General features: G+C 42.2%; 1 protein-coding gene across 18 annotated transcripts in view; it reads left to right on the top strand.

Moving 5' to 3' along the window:
* Nucleotides 1-18,762, top strand: part of SYNE1 (spectrin repeat containing nuclear envelope protein 1) — a 296,175-nt gene that overhangs the window by 57,333 nt on the left and 220,080 nt on the right. For 17 of the 18 annotated variants that reach the window (XM_088667313.1, XM_088667312.1, XM_088667311.1 and 14 more), the window contains exons 8-13: nucleotides 595-791; nucleotides 1,060-1,169; nucleotides 5,363-5,413; nucleotides 9,704-9,811; nucleotides 11,369-11,506; nucleotides 13,083-13,247. In XM_088667313.1, the coding sequence (XP_088523439.1) occupies nucleotides 595-791; nucleotides 1,060-1,169; nucleotides 5,363-5,413; nucleotides 9,704-9,811; nucleotides 11,369-11,506; nucleotides 13,083-13,247 (769 nt within the window). The remainder of the gene's footprint in view (nucleotides 1-594; nucleotides 792-1,059; nucleotides 1,170-5,362; nucleotides 5,414-9,703; nucleotides 9,812-11,368; nucleotides 11,507-13,082; nucleotides 13,248-18,762) is intronic. The other variant, XM_060272755.2, reaches the window with a different exon arrangement.

Below are 18,762 nucleotides of genomic sequence, written 5' to 3'. Positions count from 1 at the left end.
GCCTTTATGTTGCTTGCCACCTTCTGAGCATATGACCAGGATAGGATATGACCTTGATAAATTAGATAACTCTGCAATAAATAATGAAACGAAACTGAGCAGGAGACAGCAATATCATGTCATTGCAACAGAGGGCAAATACTGTTCTGGGATGTACTGATGGAAACATAGTATATATGACACAGACACCAATCCTTCAGTTTTTCAAGGACAACTGCAGTGTTCCCTTTCTTGTTTATTCCTCTGCCTTGTAAAGAACTTTCCCAACATTACTGTTGTGGACTTCAAGGCTATTATCTAGAAGTTAACTATTTCATAGGCAGAATTAACAAAGCCTGCTGGGGTCCATCATTCAGTGTGTCTCCACACGCTTATTTAGTCATACATAAATGAGAGCTTGCATGAATACGAGTTGAAAAGAATGACTGGGGGGTTTATGTCAAACCAGGAACAGCAACTAATTCAACTGAAAAGTAAGTTCTGCTCCAGCCATTGCAAAAATTGTAACCAAAAACCCAGGTTAATGATATAAGTGAAGATAAAGGTTGGGGGTCAGAACAGGTTGTTACAAAGTAATTTCTTCTTGTTGTGAAGGCAAGCTGGAATTGAAGTCAAGGATTTTGGACGAAGCTGGAGGAGTGGTGTTGCCTTTCATTCAGTTATTCATGCCATCCGTCCAGAACTAGTGGACTTGGAGAGGTTGAAAACGAGATCGAACAAGGAAAATTTGGAAGAGGCATTTACAATTGCAGAGTCAGAATTAGGAATTCCAAGACTTCTTGATCCTGAAGGTAGCATATCATTGAATTTGACCACTGTTGAACTGTAACCCTGTTACCTGTAATAGTAACACTGTAACTCACCTTAGTTTTGGGTTTGGGAGGGAGTTCTTTTTAAAATACGTGTGTGTGTGTGTGTGTGTGTGTGAGAGAGAGAGAGAGAGAGAGAGAGAGAGAGAGAGAGAGAGAGAGAGAGAGAGAGAGAGAGAGAGAGAGAATGTCTTAACATTTTATACAGTTCAGCTTTGTGTTAATTTACTGTCTTCCTCATTCTTTTCAGATGTGGATGTGGATAAGCCAGATGAGAAATCAGTGATGACCTATGTAGCACAATTCCTGAAACACCTCCCAGATCCTCATGATGCAGCCAGTGATGCACAGGAGACAGATGTATGTTCTTAATTCTATTTTACATAGACTGCACAACTTTTACACAATATGTGCAATGTGGACAATATTTTACATAGACACTCATTCTGTATTCTCTGTTTGTCAAAGCACAATAGGGTTCTAAAGAAGCTAGGAATAGTTTGAGTTGAGAGCTGTTGAGAGAAGTACAATTTAAGGGGGGAAATGTGAATAAATGTTTGCAATAGAAAGAGAAGGGGCAGTGGACTTGAATTGCTTTCTAATCTCAAGGAGCATCAGAAGTACCTTTCCATAAGTTTTGTTTAATCAGTTTGATTTCCTATCAACTTTCCTATTAAGCTATATGCAGCCCAATCCTGTGCAGATTTACTCAGAAGTAAGTCTAATATAGCTCAATGGTGCAGTGTGTGTAGGATGGCAACGTAAGGGAAAATAAATAAGTAAAGAATGCATAATTTATTACAGTGCAAATAATTGACATGGGGATACACGTTCATCTGTCCTTTCTAATTCCCTTGGATTGTTGACTTTAGAAAATCTGTTTCTGCTGTGTATTTCTTTCCTGTTGGACTGGCCTAACTGTGGCATATTCTGTCAGCAAACAATCTTTCATTTGGCTTTTCATCCTGATCATACCATCTTTTGTTTGGCAAGGGCTAGTAGTGGCACTACTGAGACAATCTGTTCAGCTTCTCACCAGCAGCAGGACAAAGAAAATGCATCTGGTGCTTCTCAGCAATAACCCACGAGTTCTATGGCCGAAGTGTGCAGACTTTCTGTCCTTTCCACCCCAGCTCTCAGCAGTGACTGTGAATCATTCAATGTAAAGGGATAATGCAAAGCATTTTCTTTGCAGCTCACCCTTATATTTAAATATTTATGCCCCATTGGGATATAAATAACAAGAGCAAAATAACATTGTTATTTACATCTTGGAAGATCAGTGCCATATCTAGAGAAGCAGTTCATAGTATAGCTTTCACGTGCTTCTTATAAGAACTATTTGCTATAGGACCTCAGCAGGGGCTGCTGGGGCATTGATTTCACTAGAGGCAAAAAGTAGGAGCTGGGGCTAGTCTGGTGCAATTATTGGCTGAATCAGTATTGCTAAATTCATTGGAGGCAGGGTCCACTGCAGTCCTACAGTACAGCTCTCCATCTTAGTATTTGAGCCCTGGCAACTGCCTTCTAAAATACACTCCCATGTACTCTCTATGTAGAAGATGGAAGTGGTGTAAGAGGCCTTTTATCAAAAGAACAAGACCATAAAATCCAGGGTGTATTGTGCCTCCAGCTTTTTGAATAGGAAATGGAAATTACTTACTAGACAAATATGTATTGATACAAATAATTGATACAAATAAGTCACTCAGTTTTTACTGAAAATCACCACAGTTGCAGTGCAGTGCATTCAGGCATAACACAGAATATAGCACTGTTGTCTCATTTAGTGTGGAGCAGTGGATTGTGATATGGTTGGTAGTCACATATTTTTCTATTTCTGCAGCACTAGCAAAGCTCACCCTGCCCCTTTTGCCACATATATGTGCATGTATACCCACTCACGCATGCATGCATGCACGCTAACAAGGAGTTTCCCTATCAGTGCTGCCTATGGAGAAACCTGGTACAGGGCTTGTGAATTTCACCAGGCTTCTTCCAGGAAAGTCCTTGTCTACCAGGGTGTGTGTGTGTGTGTGTGTGTGTGTGTGTGTGTGCTATGGCTCTGTGTATACTCCCCTCTCCTCAGAGGTTATTGCATTTTCTATTTGGCACAGAGGCAGCTGGAAGGGTCTTGTGCCACTCACTTTGTCTCCCATCACTGGGAGTGAGAGGGCTACGGTGGCGGGGAGGTTGGCGTGGGCACAGTGGCTGGATCAGCAGATTGGTTCTGCTGCTGGACCTATGCAAACTCCCCTTCCTGATAAGTTCAGAAATGCTGATGATGAGAGACCAGGTGCATAGCGCCAATATCTCCACCAGATACCTCCAAGTTGGCACCCTACCTGGGAACACCATTCCGTTGTGTTCTTTCCCTTCGCTCCTTCCAGTGAAAGAAACTATAACTGGTGGCTTGGATGATGAGATAACCCTGGAGATACTGGTGTAGCAGCTGACTTCTCCCCATTGGTGTTAGGCAGAGAAAGCAGTAAGCAGGCAAAGTGGAAAAGAAGGAAAGTTACTATGATCACGGCCCCCTTCTTGCCCTTCTCTTATGTGTTGCACCTTACATGGGAACTAGAGAACACACAATAGAAGTGCAGATCTCTCCCCCACCAGCTTTTTTGGTTTTTCATCTAGAACAGGCTTCCTCAACCTTGGCCCTCCAGATGTTTTTGGCCTACAACTCCCATAATCCCTAGCTAGCAGGACCAGTGGTCAGGGATGATGGGAACTGTAGTCTCAAAACATCTGGAAGGCCGAGGTTGAGGAAGCAACTCTGCTCCACTGACCCCAAAAGCATGTAGGCTGCACCATGCTAGAGCATCAGATAGTAGTGTAGCCCTCCCTATGGAACAGCCAGACAGAAGACCTCTGCTGTTTCTGCCCAGTTGTGTCAAATGATCTTGCTCTTAGTGCTACTTGTGGTTTATCAGGTTTGCAGGTTGGCCACCTATACACAATAAGGCTGTGTTCCCTTTCTCCATCCCATAATATGAAAAAAACCAGGAATTGAAAAATTCTCAGAACAGACATAGTGTTTCTTCTTAAAAGACATTAAACATTTTTTAATTTAATTTTTTTAATTAAAGACACATTCATTGAGTGCCATTAAACATAAGTGTTGAGAAGAAAGGGGAATACACAATACAAGGGGAAGAAATAAGGCAACGAGATTGAACAAAAAGCAGAACACAATCAACTCAGGTGGATAACCCAGGCATTGACAATGCAATAACCAGAGGTAGATGAAAGGCGAGAAATGTCATCAGTAAAGTAGAAAGGAGCCAAATAATTATTCATTACTAACCCAGAAATAAGTGTTTGTAGCAGTCAAGTAATTTGCTGGATCTCCTGCTACAAGGCCAGTTATTAAGATGGATACTCACATGAAGTGATGGTAGCATGATAGATCACTCGTCACATGAATCTTATCACGAAGTGATTACAAAAATCACTTGTGGCTGTGACTGTATGACTTAATGTGCCTCTGTTGTACTGTTTTGTCCCACAGATGCTACTTAATTCTTTTAATCTATTGTTTTTATACTACTTTGTGTGATATTTTAGTTCTGTTTTCATTGGCTAGCAGTTCATCAGTTTTCACAGAGAACCAAGCTTTCTTTCATGCAATTAGAACTAGGAGATACAGTAAAATATGTTCAGAGATTTTCTGTTAGTTGGTATGACTAGTCATGTGAAGTCTCAAAGAGTCGTGCTGATTGGTACTTAACCATTTATGCCTGTAAAATTGTTTATAATTGGTATTCACATGTGCCATGAAGCATAAGAAATAAACAGTGCTCTCTCTACTTCCAAAATTGTGTTAGGATGAGGAGGTTAGCAAAGGTGCAACCACACACACCAATTTAGTGTCAATCCAAATACAGTGGTGCCTCGCTAGACGAAATTAATTCGTTCCACGGGTCTTTTCTTATAGCGAAAAATTCATCTAGCGAATACCATAGGAATGCATTGAATTTTTTTTGAAATTTTTTTTGCCCATAGGAACGCATTAATTGAATTTCAATGCATTCCTATGGGAAACCGCGATTCGCTAGACGAATTTTTTGTAAAACGCATTGGTCTAGCGAGGCAACCTCTGCTCGAAAAATCCTTTCGTTAAGCGGAAATTTCGTTAAGCAGGGCATTCGTTAAGCGAGGCACCACTGTATAGTGAGGGTTCACTACTAGGGACATTCAGTCTACCCTTATCTTGCCTAGAAGGGAAGGCATCTCATGTCTCAGGAGCCTATTTATCCCTAGAACTTTGTGCCCACCTCACATCTGCTTCATGGCTACCAAGAAATATACCCAGTATCTACAGTTGAGAACTGCAGAGAAAAGTTATAATATTTGATCAACAAGGAGCCAAGACTCAAAGTCTTCTCTCTTCCATGAGGTCTGGACCTGAAGATTTAGCAACTTCCTGTGCATTGAAGAATAATGTGCATACATTTTTCAATGTACTTCTCTCTTCTTTCTTTCTTTTTTCTATATTTATTTATTTGCCTTTCTCTGCTCCCGCTATCCATTTTTCTTCATATCGCTAGAAGCCACTTCAAGCAATTTCATCTTTTGTTATTTCTAAACCTAAATACAAGGTAAGGTTTAAACATGGTAAATTAAACTGACTCACTAGTTTATTATTTATCATTATGTATGTAAACCACTTGATCATCAAAAACCTATACTTGGCATTGCTAGATATTAACTATTTTATCCCATGTTTGTGTGTGGGGGCGTGTCTTCACCTTTTATCTTTACTCTAGACACTATATTTAACTGATCATCCTTATATAACAGATGGTTAATTAAACATTTTATAACACACTTTCTATGTCTTCTAAAGTTGCATATACTAGCTAGTTTAATATAGCAAATAACAAAATACTCTTCAAGGCAAAACTGTGTAAAGAACATTTCAATAGTCCCCAGGTGCTGACAAAGCTGACAACCAGCTCTTGTCAACAAAAGTCAAACATTCAACACTTTGCAGCTACTCTTGGTCTAGGAAAGTATTACATTCAGAGGCAGCTGCTAGATGTGAAATTCCTAACCAAATAAGGGATGCAGAATCTGCATGAAAAACCTGCTTCTGTACACTAGTCTCCTTTGCCAGGTTAACTTTTGAAATGGCTCACAACACGAAAAGAAAAATCAACAATAAAATAAAGTAACTAAACTGAAAGAGCATTAAAAAATTGTGAAATAAAAAAATCCTCAGATTTAAAACAGCCAGGTCACTAACAATATTTTTAAAAATGCAAAGTAGAACAATATCCATACAATTGGATACACATCTGGCTTGTTCCATATATTAGTGGATAGATTAATATACATATTTTATCACGCCACCCAATTTCTGAGCTGTGTGTTCCAGGTGCTTACCCTGGGTCTGTGTTTCCTTTGGAATGAGATATAGTGGAGACTGTGGAGTCTTTATGATATAAGGTTTATTTACACGTATATACAAACTGAGTCTACAATGGAGGGGTTAATAGCATTAACACCCCACAGCCTTGGATTCCAGCAGAAATCATGCATGGCTCTGTCTTTCTGGCTTCCCAGCTTGCTTCCAGCTTCTGGCATAACACAAACTCTCAACTCTGGCCTTTGTCTTTCTAACTACCAGACAGTTGAGAGAAGAGGGCCCACCCATTTTCTGTCTGGCACAGAACCACTTCCTTTGTTACCTTAATGAACCATACATAGGCCATTACCTCACCAGGAACCTCAGACCTTTTGCAAGCATAGCATACACTCTGCTAGCTCAGCTTGAAACAATATTTCTATTTGGACTCTGGAGATGTGTAAACGTATCAGACTAATTGCCTGCTTCATATGAGAGGAGTTCCCATGGGCATCTGGTTGTTGACTGTGACAACAGAGTGTTGTAGTAGGTGGGCCTTTGGCCTGATCCAGCAGAGTTCTTCTTAGGTTCTTACCTCTTGCACCTTTAACACTACCATTCCAAAAACCGCAGCCATGGGACAGAGGTTGGAGCCTTTTCCCCTGTGCTGTTGCCCTTGACAGAGTTGCTGTTAGGCAGGAGTGGAAAACTTGCTTTGAAAGGACGATTCACATCAAGGGATCAGCACAGTGGGAAAGGGGTAAACCTCCCTTCTCCCGTGGCTCTGAACCAAATGTTACCCACACGTCCGCAGCTGCTTTTATCAGAAAAATGAAGAGGGGAAAGGATGTATGGTCTGGAGATGTGTTTTCACTTTTCCAACATTGTGTCTAGTTTGGTCTTTGCATTTTATTAGTGATGCTATATAGAATATTCAGAAAATCTTCAGAAAGCTATTCACTTTTCTTTATACAAAGCTAAAACACAACATTTTGAGACCCAAATCCTGTTAAGTTTCTATTTTTATATGGTGATGGCCAACGTTAGTCATGCTCAGAACTGACTTCCGTAGTAACTTAAATTCATTAAGTTTAGTAGGTCTCCTAGTTGGATATCACCCATCGTTCATGAGAAATGACTTTATTTTCCAAAACAACAACAACAACATTGCTCTACACCCTGATGTTCAAGCATATGGAAAATTTGTATATACATATTTGTAAAGAAATAACTTTTAAAAAGTTACAACATTTTAACCCTGCTCTTCTTCCATGAGAACTATTTTTTACTTTCTTTGAAAATAAAAAGGTTAGGTTAGGATGAAATGGTGATTGCCCCAGTGATACCCAGTAGTTTCGTGGTGGACTAGAGATAGGAATCCAGCTTTCCATGATCAAAGCTCAATATGCTAACTGCTACACTGCTGGCTCTCCTTTAACGTTATGGTGAGAGTGTGGGTGGTTGCAAGTAAGTAACTCATAGTGCTCAAAGTGGAAAGGAAAAAGGGAATGGATGGTTTCAGATCACATTAGCTTCAATTACATCAGTTACAAAGACATAGGGTGGATTAAGATCTGCCTTGACACAAGTAAAATGACAACAAATGAAATCTGATGAAGCTTGCCACGACCTGACCATTTTCAACTTGCAGTAATATCGAGGATGGTAGTGCTAGTAGCACTATAAGAGGCCCCATCTGTATTGGCATTCTGTTGGCTTTTGAATACACACTTCTTTACAGAGGTATCCCCCTGATTTCCTGTCCTTGGTGTCCTATCTTTTAATTGCTGTATGTATAGGAATCAACTCCGGTCTTAACCCCTTCATGCACTAACTAGCACTGTGCTTGCTAACTATGTTTGACTGCAATCTCTCACAGGAATATCAGTTTCATCTATCAATTGGTCATGTTTCTGGGGCTGATGGGAGTTGGAGTTCAAAATCATCTGAAGGGCAATGGGTTCCCAATCTCCAGTCTCAAGTTTGCTTTCATTGCCATGCAGTCACCTAGAGTCCCATTGCATTATCCCTATTTGAGTGTTCATACTGCACATGGTAGTAATCAAATGAGGGGAAGAGCAGAACACTGTTCACCAGGCATCCCCAAACTGTGGCCCTCCAGATGTTTTGGCCTACAACTCCCATAATCCATAGCTAACAGGACCAGTGGTCGGGGAAGATGGGAATTGTAGTCCAAAACATCTGGAGGGCCGGAGTTTTGGGATGCCTGCTGTTCACTATCCCCACCCATGCTGTCACATCCTTAAGTGTCCCTGCCACTGTGTGTGTAAGTCTGACATAAGAGGAATGACTGTAGTTCAGTGGTAGAGCATCTGCTTTGCATGCAAAAGGTTCCAGGTTCAAACCAGTCACATCTAAGTAGGAGTGGGAATGGCCACTGCCTGAAACCCTGGCAGTGCAGTGAGTGTCTCATGAGGTCTGAATACCAGAATAGGGCTCATGCAATCTGACTCAATGGTGCTGCATCAAGGTGAAAGCAAATGCTTGCTGCAACATGCAAGAGTACTAGTGGCATAGGGCCAGTGAAGAATCTAAGATAAGAGTGGGGCCAGCAAGCTCTTCCACTCACACAATGACTATCACATGATTTTTGAGAATGAAGATATGCTGCTATTATTATTATTATTATTATTATTATTATTATTATTATTATTATTATTTTATACCCCACCCATCTGGCCAGGCCGCCCCAGCCACTCTGGGCAGCTTCCAACAAGATTTTAAAAAACACAATAAAAGATCAAACATTAAAACTTCCCTAGACAGGGTTGCCTTCAGATGTCTTCTACAAGTCAGATAGTTGTTTATTTCCTTGACATCTTGTGGGAGGGCCTTCCACAGGGCAGGTGCCACTGCCGAGAAGGGCCTCTGCTTGGTTCCCTGCAACCTCACTTCTCGTAGTGAGGGAACCACCAGAAGGCCCTCGGCACTGGACCTCAGTGTCCGGGCAGAACAATGGAGGTGGAGACGCTCCTTCAGGTATACTGGGCCAAGGCTGTTTAGGGCTTTAAAGGTCAGCACCAACACTTTGAATTGTGCCCGGAAACATACTGGGAGCCAATGTAGGTCTTTCATGACAAGTGTTATATGGTCTCGGTAGCCACTCCCAGTCACCAGTCTAGCTGCTGCATTCTGGATTAATTGTAGTTTCTGGGTTACCTTCTAAGGTAGCCCCACGTAGAGTGCATTGCAGTAGTCCAAGCGGGAGATGACTAGAGCATGCACCACACTGGTGACACAATTTGCGGGTAGGTAGGGTTTCAGCGTGCGTACCAGATGGAGCTGGTAGACAGCTGCCCTGGACACATATGATATGAGGAAACTAAGAAATTATTTGTATACCACCCCATATCTATATATCTCAGGGCAGTTCACAACATAAAATTAGAGTGAAAGCTGTATACATACTTGGAAAATGTGAAACTGGTTTTGCATGATAACACAATTTATAGCACACACAGTCTTACATCTTAAACAAGTTGTGGTTTTCATTTGGCCTATTTATTTTTACCTGTCACAGAGAGAGGACAGACTAATGCTAAGAGACCTGAAAATATGGGTAGAACAATTTGAAAGAGACTTGACAAGAGCACAAACGGTGGAAGCAAGCTTGCAGGAGAAGTACCAGGTAAGAGTGGGGAGGTTTTTTGTTAAAAAAATCAAACATTTGATTTAAAAAAAATAATGATTCATTGAAGCAAGCATTATGCATGTGGTTAGCTTACACTAGCCAAACTTTCACAATCCTCCCTTGATGTGAGTTTGTTGGGGGAGGGGAAAAAAGGGGACATTTCAGACTTAGTCAGTTAAAAATGATGAAAGCCATTCATGTGGCAGGTGGACAGACACACATACTCAGGTTTACATGTGATCTGACCCTGCCACATATGTTACCAAATCTCCAAGATTAATTTCAGATTTAGCCAGCATAGTGCAAAAGCACATTTCAATTATATAATCAATGAACTGTGAAGAACTAGAGGCCTACAAATGTACCACAACACCTTCAGTGTAGAACAAGCCCTCACCACTGTCTCTGCAGGACTGGTTTCAGGTTTGAGGTACTCCTTGGCAGAGAGCCCTGTGGTGGATCTCTTCCTCTGTTTATAGACCCTGCTGCGCTTGGTGGTAGAAGGCAGTAACTGTGTTTCAAGCAGGCAGGCAGCTGAACCAAAGTTGTTGTTGTCGTCGTCGTCGTCTTACTACTACTACTACTACTACTACTACTACTACTATCTGGTTACAAAGCTGATTTAAAACTAAAGCAGAACAAAAGCTTAAAATGTTCATATACAGTGGTACCTCAGTTTACGGATGCAATTGGTTCCGGGGGCCAGTTGCTCCCCAAGCAGTCCGTAAACGGAGTGCCTCTTCTGTGCGTGCATGAAGCGCCAATAGAGCGCTTTTGCGCATCCGCGCACCGCGGAACCCAGATGTAAGCACTTCTGGGTCCGCGGCGTTCACAAACCGATCGATCGCAAACCACAGCGATTGTAAATCGAGGTACCGCTGTACATAAAAGGCAGCATAGTACACCCCACCCACTAAAGGAGGGAACAGTACCTAAAACTATCCAAGTTAAAGCCTGGCTGAAAGTAAATGCTTTTGTCTGGCACAATAGGTCCAAACCAGCACTTTGAATTCAGCCCAGAAGCTTACTGCTGCTTAGAGCTTTCAGATTTGGAAAAGGTGATCCATGGGGCCCCAGAATGCTGGTATCATAACAGATGCACAAGGGTGCTGGGTGGTGGTGTTGTCTACATACCCCTGCTTCCTCCAGATAACTCAAATAGCTTTCCAGAGGCAGTAGGAATGACAGAGAGGATTTGATTAGCAGTGGGCACTGTTACAAATGCATGGTTTGTCCAGCATTACAGATCACAGATTTGTAGATTTGGAAGGGACCATGAGGGTCATCTAGTCCAACCCCCTACTTGCAGGGATCTTTCACCCAACGTGGGGCTCAAGCCCATGACCCTGAGATTAAGAGGCTCATGCTCTACTGACTGAGCTACCCCACATCTCATTAATTTCTTGAGTGTTCTGCTTCCCATCCTATATGGGTCAGAAAAGTATTGGGTCCTTGCCATGTCTTATGTCTGCTTTTCTATTTTGGCTTGGGAGGAACTTTATTTGTTCTTTTACCAATATTTCTTTTATCCTTGCTCTCTTGTTTTCCTTGCAGTCCTTTAAACATTTCCGAGTACAGTATGAAATAAAGAGGAAACAGATTGAACTTGCAATACAGTCTCTAAGGAAAGATGGCAAGCTGTCTCTTGATCAAGCTCTGGTGAAGCAAGCATGGGACAGAGTTACTTCCCGGGTAAGTTTTCAAAAAATATTGTTGCACACATCCCAGTCTCTGAGCAGTGAGATACTCCAAGGGTACCACCACTTTCACTGGGTTTGCTTTCTTAGAATGAAGTTAAATGGAGACCGTGATCTCTTTAGGATATATAGTTTTATTTGCACACCTATACAATCTGAGCCTCCTTCATGGATCACTGCCTTGTCGTGGCGAAGGGGCTTGAATAACTCAGAGAAGCTCTGAGTTATTTTTGTCTCTCTGTCGGCAAAAAGCAGAGACATCACCTTGCCGACAAAGGTCCGTATAGTTAAAGCTATGGTTTTCCCAGTAGTGGTGTATGGAAGTGAGAGCTGGACCATAAAGAAGGCTGATCGCCAAAGAATTGATGCTTTTGAATTTTGGTGCTGGAGGAGACTCTTGAGAGTCCCATGGACTGCGAGAAGATCAAACCTATCCATTCTTCAGGAAATCAGCCCTGAGTGCTCATTGGAAGGACAGATCCTGAAGCTGAGGCTCCAATACTTTGGCCACCTCATGAGAAGAGAAGACTCCCTGGAAAAGACCCCGATGTTGGGAAAGATGGAGGGCACAAGGAGAAGGGGACGACAGAGGATGAGATGGTTGGACAGTGTTCTTGAAGCTACCAACATGAGTCTGACCAAACTGCGGGAGGCAGTGGAAGACAGGAGTGCCTGGTGTGCTCTGGTCCATGGGGTCACGAAGAGTCTGATACGACTAAACAACTAAACAACAACAACAACACAATCTGAGCATAGGATGAAGAGACTCATAGCATCAACACCCCGCAAGTCTTGCCTCCTGATAAGGTTCCCAAGCCATAACATTGGGTTTAGCACAGAGCAAGACAAGTCTCTGTGTTCTAAGCTTCCAGCATGAGCCAAAATTCTCTCTCACGCATAGTCTCCCTTGACCTGATGTTCCCCATCCTAGGTTGAGTGGCAATCAACAAGGTAAGAGAGGGGCGGGGCAGGAATGCCTAACCCTAACTGGACAGCACCATCATTTAGTGAAAATCTCACCTGCGTATGAGATTCTCTCTCTCTCTCTCTATCTATCTATCTATTGGCTCCCGCAGGCCAATCAATTGTTGCATTCTAGGATCCTACCTGCCTATTGTTCTAGGATCCAAGCTTAGTACATAACAGGTATGGAAGTTTTTGTGCAGAAGGAAAGATGGTACATTTCAGGAACTGGAAATGCTGATAGGAGCAGAGTGGTGTGTATCATGGTATAGGTACTTCAAGTTTCTTACTAGATTGCTTTATATATATATTTCCTGGAAATTTTATTATTGTATGGCAACAGTAGCCACTTGTCTAAAATCTCAGTTTAATTCAACTGTCAGTTTATCCATAAAGAATTTTTTAATATGCTTACACCTCTGCTTGTTGTGGAGGAGCCAAACCATATGGTTAGCATTGTGTTCACAACATCGTTATTTATCAATATTTTCATGTGTATCTGGGTTTTTTGAGTCAAATACATTACATCCCCACACATCCCCAAATAATACCCCCAGACTATTCATGCTGCTGATGCTACTAACAGTCTTAATGTTTCTATTTTCCAGGTATTTGAATGGCATCTGCACCTTGATAAATCTCTCCCTGCTCCTCTGGGTACTATTGGAGCCTGGCTTCATCGGGCAGAGACTTCTCTTATGGAAGAAATCATCAGTCAACAAGCTCATGAGGAAACAGCAAACATCATAAACAGAAAGCTTGAACAGCAAAAGGTTTGTAGTGTGATTCTTCATAATAATAATATCAAAACTATCACATTTTGCTAAAACACAGTGTAGGATGATATTTAGATAACATGAGCAGTGCTAGGTTTTTTGTCAAAAAGTAAGTAAAAAGAAGGAGGCTGAAATAGATTGGTATTCTTCATGATAAAAGGAGAAAGATCCTACTTTTAAAAAAGAAGGGTATGCATTTCATTTACTGTTTTCAGCTTTTGCTATCATGTTTTCTGAATGGAGGCCCAAATATGTTGTGCTAGTTTTGCTACATTCTTTGAAATAAAAAGAGAATCCTGAATGAAACTTTGCTTTCATGAGTGATATGTTAGCACCCTTGGTTAAATGAACAATTGGCCAGCTTTCTCTGTTCCCTTTAACATCATCCATTAGCTTGCTTTGTTTATATCCCTATTTAATAAATGTATATCTTAAGTGCTTAAACACAAAACCAAGGAACACGAGCATAAGTGGGCAAAAATAGGGCAATTTCAAGGCGGAATAAGTTTCCCAAGGTTTTGGAAACCACCTGCCAACCAAGTGGTAGTTTCTTAATTTCATTCTGCCTTTTTGGTAGAGGGGAGGGGCTTGACAGTGGAGCTTTAACCACTGTCATTTCACCCCAGAGTGGTGCCATGTCAAGAGCATTCAAGAAGAAAGGGCAGCAGCTGGAAAACCAATTAATTAAACATTGCCTTATGTCATAACAAAGAAGAAATTCTTCTTACAACTTTGCAAAGAGATGCCACACAGTTAATAACAAAGCACATTTTAATAACAAAAAGAATAAGAAAATAAATCATTAAGATCAAACAATTAGAAGACCTTTGTAGAAAGCTCGCTTAAAATTGCATAGGAGTAAATAATGACATTTACTTAATATCACTAATATTGTTTCAATACCAAAGAGAAAATGGGATGTGCTTTTTAAAATTAAAACGTATTTCATCAGGTTGAATGGAACCAGCCTTCACCTCCCACAAATGGAAGGGATTCTTCTGTCAACAGATCCAGCAAAGGAATCCCAGTGGCAGAACAGGGGAGGAGGCAATTTTCATTGAATACCCCCCTCCCCCTGGAGCCTGCCATAGCTCCGCAAAATATACAGTTTGCTCCTACAGAGCTTCCTGAGATTCTGCAGCTCTGGCCTCCCTTGTTGTTTTGACTAGTGCCCCATTCTGTACTTTGGCTTTTTTTTAAAAAAATCAAGCTCAGGAAAGGTCTCTGCTCTCACAGAAACCATATTCTCATGCTGAATTGCAATGGTGAGATCTGAAATGGGGAACTTAGACATGGGATTAAATGTGTCTTCTTGAAATCAGATTAATTTGGGGCATCTGGTGGATGCCCTCTAAATTAATCTAGCTTAATAGGTCCCATTCCATATTAAAGATTGGAGGATGTCTGCCCAATACTTTTAATAGGCTACTTTAACTGTACTAATGTGACTAACAATGAAATCCTATACTGTCAGGGATGAGCCAGAGGTGTCAGGTTTCCCAGAGGGAGGGGGAGATGCAGGGGTGGAAAAGAGGAGGAGGTGAGCCCGAAGGGGAGGTTGGTCTGGAGGAACAGGCAAGAAGAGATGTAGAATCCTGACAAGACAGAAGTACTGTTTTGGGGGGGACAGGGGGCGGGCGGGTGTGGGGGACTCCCTGGTCCTGAATAGGGTAACTGTGCCCCTGAAGGACCAGGTGCGCAGCCTGGGAATCATTTTGGACTCACAGCTGTCCATGGAGGCACAGGTCAATTCTGTGTCCAGGGCGACTGTATACCAACTCCATCTGGTACGCAGGCTGAGACCCTACCTGTCCGCAGACTGTCTCGCCAGAGTGGTGTATGCTCTGGTTTTCTCCCGCTTGGACTACTGCAATGCGCTCTACATGGGGCTACTTTTGAAGGTGACCCGGAAACTGCAATTAATCCAAAATACAGCAGCTAGATTGGTGACAGGGAGTGACCGCTGGGGCCACATAACACCGGTCCTGAGAGATCTACACTGGCTCCCAGTACATTTCCAAGCACAATTCAAAGTGTTGGTACTGACCTTTAAAACCCTGAACGGCTTCGGTCCCGTATACCTGAAGGAGCGTCTCCACCCCCATCGTTCAGCCCGGACACTGAGATCCAGCGCCGAGGGCCTTCTGGTGGTTCCCTCACTGTGAGAAGTGAGGTTACAGGGAACCAGGCAGAGGGCCTTCTCGGTAGTGATGCCTGCCCTGTGGAACGCCCTCCCAGCAGATGTCAAGGCAATAAGCAACTATTTTACTTTTAAAAGACAACTGAAGGCGTCCCTGTTTAGGGAAGTTTTTAATGTTTGATGCTGTATTGTTTTTAATATTTGGTTGGAAGCCACCCAGAGTGGCTGGGGAAACCCAGCCAGATGGGCGGGGTATAAATAATAAATTATTATTATTATAGAGAGAGAGCCAGGAAGTTCACAGGAACGACAAGGGTTAAGTTCTGGCTCAGACTCAGGGGGAGGGTTCAAGCCGGCTCTCGTGAGACATGTAGAAAAAAGGAGGGGTGAATGACAGAGCTGAAGAGTTCCCCATTTTCTTGCATGCTGGGCAGGCAGACGCAGACCTCAGCAGAGATCTGAACTGAGTGACTCTGATGAATGATCATGACTTGCTAGTGACTGCTTGTAAATAATGTAAATAAAAATCCATAAAACTCCAGGAGGCTCTCGTGTGATTGTGTGAAGAGAGGAAGCCCATCAGCTCTGACATATACATGTTTACAGAGAAGAATGTCCAGTTGAGTTCAGCGGGACTTGACAAATTGCTGCCTTAAATTTATTTAAATGTACAACATTGCATGTGTTAGGAGGCCATCAGCATAGGAGGATTAATGATGCCTGCCTTGCTGTGACCATAAGCATCTTGTAGATAGGGGCATCTGGGAAGGAGAGGAATGACTTGATGCCTATATGGGAAATATCCAGAGCAAATAATGACTGGTATTTTGCATGTATGCTGACCGCATGCAGTTTACCGCAAGCCAGAAGGGAATGTATAATTCTCAAAATATTTTAAATGTTCCTGATTGCAAACTTTATCTCATAGAATCATAGAGTTGGTAGGGACCCTGAGGATCATCTAATCCAACCCCCTGCAATGCAGGAATATGCAGCTGTCCCTTACAGGGATCAAACCTGCAACCTTGGCATTGTCAGGACCGCACTCTAGCCAACTGAGCTTTCCACCTCCTCAAAGTGTTTCATTTAAATTGCATAACTTTCAGTTAATGGAGCATGTTTTTAAAGAAATGTTTTATAATTATAAATACTTCCTGAAATTATTATATCTGCAACTTTATAGGGTTTATAATGCTTCTTTATCAACAGCTGTAGCTCCTTGGAAATGTCATTACATTTTGTTGTTTTTGTTGTCTTCAAATGTTGCATGTTTCAAGAATTGCTCTCTACCTAGGGATGTACAAACATGCCTCAATCCTTTCCAATATTCATTTGCACATTCATCTGGTATTTTTGTTCTGCTGCAGTTGTTTTATGTTGCACAAGTCAATATTCAGTTTCATTGTCAGCTCATGTCAGTTTGCCTAGCACACAAAAGATGCTCAGGGTTGGATTCACCTAATGAGTGCTGTCAGCAAGCTCCTTTCACCCCGGCCCTCTCTTCCGCTATGTCACTGGCACCCCTGAAATTGGCCCACGGGGGGTTGGAGAAGCCCCAGAATGGGGGGGGGGAGGAGATCATTCCACCTGACAAGCTGCACTGCTTGTGCTGATAGGACATTCACCACAGTGTGACATTGAAATCCATCCTGATATCTCAATTCCAGTCCCATCCTTATTCAATAAAATAAAATAAGATGATAGGATAAGATAAAATAAAATAAAATTTGTGTTTTGTCTGCATCTAAGTCTTACTTAGGGATGTGGGTGGCGCTGTGATCTAAACCACTGAGCCTAGGGCTTGCCGATCAGAAGTTCGGCGGTTCGAATCCCCGCGACGGGGTGAGCTCCCGTTGCTTGGTCCTTGCTCCTGCCAACCTAGCAGTTCGAAAGCACGTCAAAGTGCAAATAGACAAATAGGTACCGCTCTGGCGGGAAGGTAAACGGTGTTTCCGTGTGCTGCTCTGGTTTCACCAGAAGCGGCTTAGTCATGCTGGCCACATGACCTGGAAAAACTGTCTGCGGACAAATGTCGGCTCCCTCAGCCAGTAAAGCTAGATGAGCACCACAACCCCAGAGTTGTTCACAACTGGACTTAACTGTCAGGGGTCCTTTACCTTTTGTTTTAAGTCTTACTAGTTACTTGGGCAGTGCCACTGCCCTTATACCATCCCTTTCCCCACGATTTAGGCCAGGCTTCCTCAACCTTGGCACTCCAGATGTTTTGGCCTACAACTCCCATAATCCCTAGCTAACAGTACCAGTGGTCGGGGAAGATGAGAATTGTAGTCCAAAACATCTGGAGGGCCGGAGTTTGGGGATGCCTGATTTAGGCTCTAGTTTTTTGGGTTAGGTTGGCATTTAATTTGCAGCTGTGTTCTGTTTCTTGTGCCTGTCTTTATTAGTACTATGTTGTGTATTTGTGGGCGTGTGTGAGAGAGAGCTAATCGTGAGTACACTGTACATAGCCCAGTGCATTGTACAGTTGCACAAGTAGCTGTGTTAGATGTTTATACACAGTGAGTATGTAAACTAAAAAGCATCTATGAAGCATCAGTTCAGTAGCCATTGTGCCACAATAGGCGGAAGTGGCAGAGATGTTGGCAGTAGCAGCAGTAGCTCTCAGGCGGTGGTGGGCAGTAGCCCATTCTGATTCCTTACTGTTGTAAATCTGCTTGGATGCATTTTTTTTCCAAGTTAAGGTTGTGAAAAGCAGTATTTTGAAGTAATTTTGTCACAAGAATGACAGGTGAAAAAATTGAAGTTGGCTTACTTATTTACCTATATCAACCTTATGCTAGTCAGTTTACATAAGGGCTGTGCGTCACTAAATCCTCCACACTCAGGCAGCCCAAGGACAGATAGCATCTTATCATTCTGGATATTTCTTAAGTGATGATTACCAGTAATTCATTTTAATATGTAATCTCCCTTAAACCTTTGAAGTCCTGTTGCTTAGATACTACAGAGAAGAGTTATTAATAGGCTTATACTGATTTGTATTTATCAGCATGGGTTAGCGGCTTCCCATGCTTCTAACACAGACTATACTTATTGATCAGTCTTATTCCATGTGCCAAAGTTCACTGTGCATTGAATACATAACATACTTGATGGATCTAAATCTGTAGGTTTTAAGAGGGGAAAGAATTGGTTCAGGTGCTTTGAGCAGTGCAGTAAATGTGCAGTGTTGGGATAGAGGTGGAAAATTATAGACATGAAATGTTAACAACTGCCAACTGTTGATTTTTATCTCAACAAATGATAGATTGGTAGATAGATACCTTATGCAACATGTTCCCTTCAAGCTGTAAATGCTTAAGGCAGTGCCTCTATTGCCTGTTTTCAAATGTGCCAGAATTATTAGGCACA

The sequence above is a fragment of the Zootoca vivipara genome, chromosome 3, assembly GCF_965207765.1.
Source record: "Zootoca vivipara chromosome 3, rZooViv2.hap1.1, whole genome shotgun sequence".
In the NCBI taxonomy this organism is placed as follows: Eukaryota; Metazoa; Chordata; class Lepidosauria; order Squamata; family Lacertidae; genus Zootoca; species Zootoca vivipara.
This window is presented reverse-complemented; position numbering and strand designations above follow the sequence as displayed.